The sequence below is a fragment of the Elephantulus edwardii genome, unplaced genomic scaffold, assembly GCF_000299155.1.
Source record: "Elephantulus edwardii isolate Elephantulus edwardi_28Jun2011 unplaced genomic scaffold, EleEdw1.0 scaffold00286, whole genome shotgun sequence".
NCBI lineage: Eukaryota > Metazoa > Chordata > Mammalia > Macroscelidea > Macroscelididae > Elephantulus > Elephantulus edwardii.
In genome coordinates, this window is record NW_006400036.1 from 2,486,372 (window position 1) to 2,494,649 (window position 8,278).

Consider the following 8,278-nt stretch of genomic DNA (forward strand, 5'->3'; position numbering starts at 1 on the left):
ATCAGCAATGCCCCAGTAAACACAGATAAGATCCTACGGGCCTTTCTCCTGCCAGGTTAGTTCCTCAACAGCTCGCCTGATAGCTCCGGGTGATGGCTGGATCCAAGGTGGTGCCCTGAGGTCACAGGGCTTTGGTGGGGGTTGAGATGTGTGGTTGTGGAGCTGCAAGGGGGGTGCGGGAAGGGGAGGAAAGCAAGGGACTAGGGGGTAAGGAGCGCAGGGCTTGGATACTATCACCAAGAGGTGGGGACGGGGCTTGGGCGCTGCTGGGGGTTTATGCAGCAGTACCCTGTGTGTTAAGGGTCACACAGGTGTGGGTTGCAAGGGGGTCACACAGTGTCGGGTAGTCTTTGTTCCTCTGGGGTCTCACAGTCTTCGCTCCTGTGGAGTTCCGCGGTAGGTGGCTGGCTGTTGTTCTTCCTGGGTCTCTTCCAGGCCCCTCTCGTGGTGGAACCCCATCTGGCGGCAGCGTTCTCCCATCTGGCAGCAGCGTTCTCGCGCTGCATCGCTCTCGCTGGCGCTGCGTCGCTCCCTACTTGCATTTTTGTAAGACAATGCTGTACATGGTGACAATGGGAAGCAAGCACATCTGGACTGGGAAGTCTTTACCAGCCTAGAGAAGGGTCTCAGAGGGTCCTCCTCCACATGTTATTGGACAATTATGATTTGTGCACAAGTTCAGGGTCACTTGAAGCATCCCTGGAGTTTGTCAGACAGCGTGCCTCAGAATACATCTACCAGCTTTGCACCACTTACGGGGCATAGGGTGAAGATTGTGAACCACCAGCAGAAGTCCCAGGTTTCAGTCTGACAATTGAGCCCCTCTCCCAGGTGAGGATGGAGGCTGCAGGACCCCTTCCTCTTCTTCACTGGTCCTGGTCAACCCCTGGAAAGGGTTGCCAGAAGCAAAGACAAACCCTGAACCGTGCTCCCCATGGGCACCATGTGTAACTATTCAGCAGTAACTCAGCATGGACCACTCCAACCACCACCATCCAAGTCACATCCCCTGACCCCTGTCTCCCACCTGAATGTCTTCATGGTTAACCGGCCCACCTCTTGAGTGTTTGCTCCTGCAGGGGGCAGTGTGGGACAGCGGTGAAGATGAGGGAAGTGGAGGTTCAGTGGTGCAATTCTCAGCCTCCATTCAGGAGCCCATGGACTTCTGGTGGGTTAGTGGTAAAAAAATTCACTGTCAACACAAAAGTGTCTCCTCTCATGACTCTCATGAGATGTACAGCCTCGGAAAACCAGCTAGAGGGTCAACTATGGGTTGGTTCCAACTCAACAGCACACAACACTCAAGAGCCCCAGGTTCAAGTCCTGGTCAGTGCTCCTCATGCGCAGTCAGTCACCATCTGCCTGTCAGTGAAAACTTGCATGTTGTTCTGATGCTGAGTGGGTTTCAGCAGAGATTCCAGTATGAAATGAGCTAGGCAGAAAATCAGTGAAAATCAGTCCCAGAATACCCAACGGGTCCCAACAATCTGATCTGCAGTGCAACCATGGGGATGGCATGGGACCAGGTACATAGGGTCCGCCATAAGTCAGGGACCAAATGAGACTGCAATTAATAATAGCAGTGGCTAAAAGCATGGTCTGGATCTGGGCTACCTGGGCTTACATTGCGGCTCTGCTTAATTAGTAACCTGGTTACTTAACCCCTGTGCCTCCAGTCCTCCTCTGTCAACTGAGGACAATAATGGGACCTGCCACCCAGGGTGCTGGCTGCGTGCAGTAAGGTGATTGAATGTGTCTGACGTAGGCAGAGCAGAGCCTGACCGGAGGTGTTCAGTAAGCACTGGGGACTGTCATACAAGAAGGTCCGCAGCCTCTTTAGGGAGGGAGCCATGGTCACGCCAAAGGTAAACAGGACTAGAGAGTCAAACCCTACAGCCACATGGTATGCAAATGAAGTAGATTTGGGAGTGATGTCCATGTGACCGAGCTAGTCAGGAAGCTTCTGGAAGGAGGAATGACCTGGTTTCTCTCACCTTGGACTTCTGCTGCCTCGGACTTCAGTAACACTGATGGAAACAGAGGCTGCTGTCCTCCTGGTCTGGATACTGACAGGGCTTTAAGGAGTATTGGGGAAACCAGCTCAACTGCAGTACAAGGGACAGGGGACAGTCTGAGGGTATAAAAGATAACACATACTGCTGGTTGGTGACAGGCTCTAAGTGCCGTAAGAAGCTGGGGGGTGTGTGTGTGTGTGTGTGTGTGTGGTGTGTGTGTGTGTGTGTGTGTGTGTGTAGGCCCTGGATGAGCTGATGGTGACAGAGATGGGAAGGAAAGGAAGCCACATTGTGGATAGGAAGGCTCAACAACACCAGCAGGGGAGGGAGAGGGTCTCTGCCACCCTCTCTAGGCCCCCTGTACAGGAGCTGGGGGTGGGGAGGGCACAGCAGAATCCACCATCCTCCCCTCTGTGGTCTCCACAGCCTACTCCTCCCCTCAGGTGACCCTCTCCAGGACCAGCCACCAAGCATCCCTCTGCCCAGCCCCCACATCTCCTTCCACCTGTGGACGGACGAGGAGCAGCTTTGTAAGTGCCTGCGGCCGTGTATGTACATACATGCATGTGGTAGTGTGCAAACGTGTGTGAACGTGTGTGTATGCTCCTTATCTCCTTCCCTGAAATGTCACACTTGTCTGGAAGAAGGGACATGTTCTCACCGTCAGAATAGCACAGTGTCTTAGTCACTCGGAGCTCTGGTCTCACTGTAGGGTGTTGCAGTTCTAACGCACAGGCTCAGCTCCAACTCACCAGCAATGAGGAGGTTTCTCAGTTTATTAGCAATTGGGTTCTTGTGAAAAAGCTGTAGTTCCCCAGAGCCGGAAGAAGTGACCAGGGAGCTCCCCTCATCCCAAGACTGCCTCCTGCAGGTGTCCCCTGTTCTACAGGCAGGTACGCAGGATGCTGGAGTGGCAAGTGCTGGGCAGGTGCGATAAATGGAATTGTGCCTCTGCAAAAAAATATGTATTGTAAATTCTAACCCCTATGCCAAAGGTCATAATCCCATATGGGAATAGGTTGTCATTTTCATGCTAATGAGGCAGGGGTAGAGTGTGATAAGAGTCAGTCTTTTACAAGATATAGAAGGAGCCAATTAAGCAAGCAGAGATGGGGAAGAGGAATGACAAATTATACAGAGACTTCCAGGGAAGCAGCAAACTGGAGAGACAAGGAGGTCCCAGAGCTGACGGGGAGAAAGCGTTCGAGCCAGCTCTTGAATTCTGACTTCTAGACTCCAAAACCATCATTCACTGGTGGCATTTGTGTTACAGCAGCTCTGGAAACGAAACAATAGTTCTTTCGGTGTTCCGTTTACTGATGTGCCAGGAAATGAAGGTTGGTTAGAAAGCCTGGCGTTCTTTCCAGAGCCCATGTCTGGAGTCTGTGTCCTAGAAAATGGCAGGGGCGGTGGTGGCAGGAGGGCCAGCGAGGGGTGGGGGGAGGCAGGGGGGAGTAAGTGAGAGGGAAGAGATTTTTGTCAAGTACTTCCTTTCCTGCTGCTGGTGTAATTTAAATACTATAAGTAGTTGCCTTTTCAGGAACATCAGTTTGTTTTCTCACAGTTCAGGGGATTAGAAACCCCAATTCAGGGCACAAGGCTAGGGGAGGTATTTGTCTATGTCCACTTCCAATAGCCAGCAATAGGCTTCCCCTGTGTGCCTTTGATCTGTTTCTAGGTTTAGGATCCACTCAACTTTGATAAATCAACCCTCTCACTGAATTCCTGAGGCTGTAACTCTTCACAGGCACAGAGAGCCTTATCTTTCTCCTGTGGAGCAGCTGGTAGATTTGAACTGCCAACCTTTTGATCCAAGCTCAGCATGTACCTCACTGTGCCATCAGGGCTCCTTACTTTAATATAACAAATGACAACTACTGTATCCAAACAGTCATAGTTACAGGTATGGGGGTTAGGATTTCATGGTAGATTGTAGGGAAGGGGTGAGCAATGCAATCCGTAATATGAACATATATTTAAAAGGAGGGAGGGCTCCAGGATCAGCTAAATGCGGGAAAGGCTGGGCTAAGTAGATCTGCTGCAAGACTTCTCAGAAACCTTAATGTGTTTATTAACAGAGCTCACAGCAGAAGCCAGAAGCTGCGCAGGGTTCTTGTGTTAATCAGTTTAGCGCCTCTGGGCCCACTGTTGAGCAGAGCTGAGGGTTTCCTGGGGAGAGGCGCAGGGGCCTCGCCCCTCACCCCCTGATGTCCCCTTGTTCTCTGCCCCCCAGGGAAGGAACTGGTGCTCTTCCTTCGCCCTCGATTCCAGCTCCGCCTCAGCGCTGACCTAGAGGCCTTGGATCTGCATGGCCTCCCGCCTGACCGGGAGTTGGCCCGGGTGTCCGTGCTGTCCACGGACAGCGGCATCGAGCGGGACCTTCCCTCAGGCGCCGATGAGCCTCCAGCGTCCAGCAGCCCTGAGCTGGAGCGGGCCAGCCTGCAGCGTAAAGGGGGCATCAAGAAGCGGACGTGGCCGGTGGATCTTTGGCTGCCTGGCAGTTGGCACGCACCCCCAGGACTGCACAGGAAGACGGGCGGGCCTGGTGGAGACGGAGAGCTGCTGCCCGGGGTCTCCCGGGTGCACACAGCGCGGGTGCTGGTGCTAGGGGATGACAGGATGCTGGGACGCCTGGCCCAGGCCTACCATACCCTCAGGTATAGCTCCAGGGGATTGCAGAGAGGATTGAGTGGGACAGAAGCCACCACAGGCTGGGGAAAGATCAGGAAAGAGAGGGAGTGGGGAGAGGCAGAGACCAAATTGTGAGGGTGGTTGCTAGGCACCATCACTCTGCATACACCCACTGTGTGCTCACCACACACCCACTGTGTGCTTGCCCCCCCACTCACTGTGTGCTCATCCCACACCCACTGTGTGCTTGCCCCCCCCCACTGTGTGCTCGTCCCACACTCACTGTATGTTCACTATACATCTACTGAATGCTCACCATATACCCACAATGTGTTCACCATACACCCACTGTTGTCACTACGCACCTACAGTGTGATCAACATATACCCACTGTTTTCTCACCACATATCTACTGTGTGTTCACTATACACCTACAATGTGCTCACATACACCTACTGTGTGCTGCCAGCATTCTTCATCTTGTCACCACCCTGCCAGGGTCACTGCACTCATATTACAGATGAGAATACAGAGGTGGGGTAAACTGCAGCAAGTCAAGAGATAAGAAGTGACAGGGCTAGGATGAGGAGCAGAGTCTGTTCATAGGCCTCCTCTGACCCCCTTGGTTTTGCTGCCCCCTCCAGGAAACGAGAGACCCAGAAGTTCTGCCTCACGCCCAGACTCAGCCTGCAGCTCTACTACATCCCCATGCTGGCCCCTGAGGTGAGCAAGTGAGTGGGCAGGGAGATGTGGGGAGCAAGGCCATGGTTATGGACCAGGCAGACAAGGGCAGGACTAGGCAGTGGCTCACTTCCTGTGGTTTTCTGTGGAAATACCTGCGTCATCATTAGAATGTGGTGTGAGGACCTCTTTCCTAGAAACCAAAATGAATGAGACTGAATGTGGCCTCCAGTGTTCCCTTGGTTTGTTTTGATGACATTTGCCATCCTTAAGCATAGGCTCTCAGTCCCCAGTGTTCCTTCCACATGTCAGCAGGTATCAGTGCAGTGGTCATTCCTTAAAATGGGGAAGAAGAGCATGAGCCCCAGGGAGCGGAAGGGACAAAAGAGTTGGTGGAACACCAGAGTGCCTGCCAACTGGCCCTCTTTACACTCTATCTGAGGGACATGGAAAACAAACAGATTCATCCAGGAAAGGGTTAAATCAGGCTGCTCCTTGGAGGCAAGGCTTCTGAGGCTTCATCTGACATACTTTGGACATGTTGTGAGGAGGGACCAGTCCTTGGAGAGGGACACCATGCTTGGGAGGGTGGAGGGACGGCGCAGGAAGGGAAGGCCCTCTATGAGGTGGATTGATTCAGTGGCTGGGGTAATCGGGATGGGTGTGTCAGAGGCAATGCGATTGGCACAGGACAGAGCAGTTTAGGGCTGTTGTACATAGGGTCGCTATGAGTCGCAAGCAACTCGACGGCACATAACAACAACAACAACAACAATCCTACTAAATACTTCCACCACCTCCTCATAAGCATTCTCTCTCTCTCTCTCTCTCTCTCTCTCACACACACACACACACACACACACACAATCACACACTCACACGTCCTAGGGTCACACTGTTGGAAGTTCCAGGCAATGGAAGCCATTTATTCTCATGGAGGAAATGCAGACACACTTGCCGTCTTTACTTTCTTTACACTTTTTTAATCTATCTGAATTACCTACATTAATGTCACAGCAATCATTGTTCCCTTTTTAAGATCGATGATGATTCCTCAGTGTCTTTGGCAATGACCCTTAGTAAAGGGCACTCCAGCTTCCTCAGGATATAAGGCAAAACAAAAGCCCATCTTCACATGGTGCAGAAATTAAGACCCTGGCAGACTAAGTGATGTGCCCACGCTCGAGAAGCTACTTTGTTTGGAACTAGAAATAAGGTTGATGGTATCTAGGGTCCACGGGTAGGAGGAGGGTGTCTAACCTGGTTGTCCACTCCCCTGCCCCCAGGAGGCCACAGCATACAGGCAGGCAGAGCGGGGAGAGCTGGCTGCGTTCCTGGGCCGTGTGGACCGGTGGTACCAGAGCACTGTCAACACCCTGTGTCCGGCCATCCACAAGCTGGCTGAGATGGTAAGGGCAGTAGGGATCTAGGGAGGAGGGCTGGGTTGGAACCAACCGGGTGTTGGGGGGCAGGGGAGCAATCAAGAGCTGCAAGCAGGTAATGGATGGAAATGGGGGAAGGTGTTTTCAGACAGTAACCTGGGGACCTTGCCCTCAGAGTTGGTTCCAGAGGGGCCAAGGAGGCAGGAAGGGCACTGGGGAAGCTCTGCCCTCTGCACTCACTAACACACTCACTAATACGTACTTTACAGCAGACCACCATGGAAAAAGACCTTGTAAAAGATTATCTTAGGAATTTGTAGGTCAATCCTATTTCTTCTGTGACTCTCCTGTGATGATTTTCCCATGATTATAATTGCTAAGGTTCGCTGAGCATTTCTGTGTGTCAAGCTTTAGTCTAACACTCACAGGAAGGTGAGAGCTAATTTAATTCTCACAACAACCCTGTGAGTCAGGTGTTGTTGTTCCTGCTCCCATTTCACAGATTGAACATCTAAGGCACAAAAAGATGAGGGAAACTTGCCTAAAGCAGCAAAGGAAAGGGAGAGTCCTACTTGGAATTCAGGCATTTTGCTTAGAGGAAATATTTTCATTCTCCAATGAATGAATATTTAAAAACAGAAAGTGAACGGGGGCGGGGGGAATGTGCAAGACTGAATGAATGAAAAGCCAATGTCTCTGTCAACTTTTGTTAAAATCACAGTTAAAAAAAGAAGATATTGAAAATGTCAGGAGTTTCATGTTATCTGAATCCACAGCCTCATGTCCTTGGAAATAACAGGAAATAGAGTAACACATTGCACTGAGAAAATTTGGGGTCAAAGACTTTTCTAAAGTGTTAGCAAGCAAAGACGTCACTATGAGAATGCAGAGGCACTTGATCTTGTCATGATATTGTCGGTCGCCTCGCATGGACATGCAGGCAAGACTTTGTCCCATCTATTGAGGGTATGTTATCAGGAGGGACAGTCCCTGAATATCACGCTTGGTAAAGTCGAGAGTCAGCAAAGTAGTGGGAAACTCAACAAGCTTGACCGGCACAGTGGCAGCAACGGTAGGTTCAAACATGCCAGTGATGACAAGGATAGTGCAAGACTGAACAGTGTTTCTGTGTCCATGGGATTGCTATGAGATGGCACCTAACAACACAACAAATAGAAACTCAAGAGTCTCTGAGTGGTACAAATGGTTAGCTCACTTGACTGCTAACTGAAAAGTTGAAGGTTCAAGCCTACCCAGAAGTACCTTGGAAGGTCTGATGATCTATCTCTAAAAAAATGAACCGTTGGTGAGCTCTGGTGGCCTAGTGGCAGGAAACTGCACTGCAATCCCAGAGGTGTGAGTTCAAATCCACCAGATGCTCTGCTGAAGAAGGAGGAACAATCACCTCCTGTTACAGTCAGATCCAATTTGACGGTACACACATAAAAGAAATAAATAAAAATAAAATGTGTTCTTTTAAAAAAAATAAAAATAAAAAATGAACCGTTAAAAACCTTGGAGAACACTGTTCTGTCTATTATCCATCTCTCTCTCTCTCTCTCTCTCTCT

General features: G+C 50.8%; 1 protein-coding gene across 1 annotated transcript in view; it reads left to right on the plus strand.

Annotated features, from left to right (window-relative positions):
* PIK3R6 (phosphoinositide-3-kinase, regulatory subunit 6) overlaps window positions 1-8,278 on the plus strand; it is a 66,088-nt gene that overhangs the window by 29,073 nt on the left and 28,737 nt on the right. The window contains exons 9-12 of the mRNA XM_006900522.1: window positions 2,459-2,545; window positions 4,249-4,672; window positions 5,291-5,369; window positions 6,614-6,736. Of these exons, the coding sequence (XP_006900584.1) occupies window positions 2,459-2,545; window positions 4,249-4,672; window positions 5,291-5,369; window positions 6,614-6,736 (713 nt within the window). The remainder of the gene's footprint in view (window positions 1-2,458; window positions 2,546-4,248; window positions 4,673-5,290; window positions 5,370-6,613; window positions 6,737-8,278) is intronic.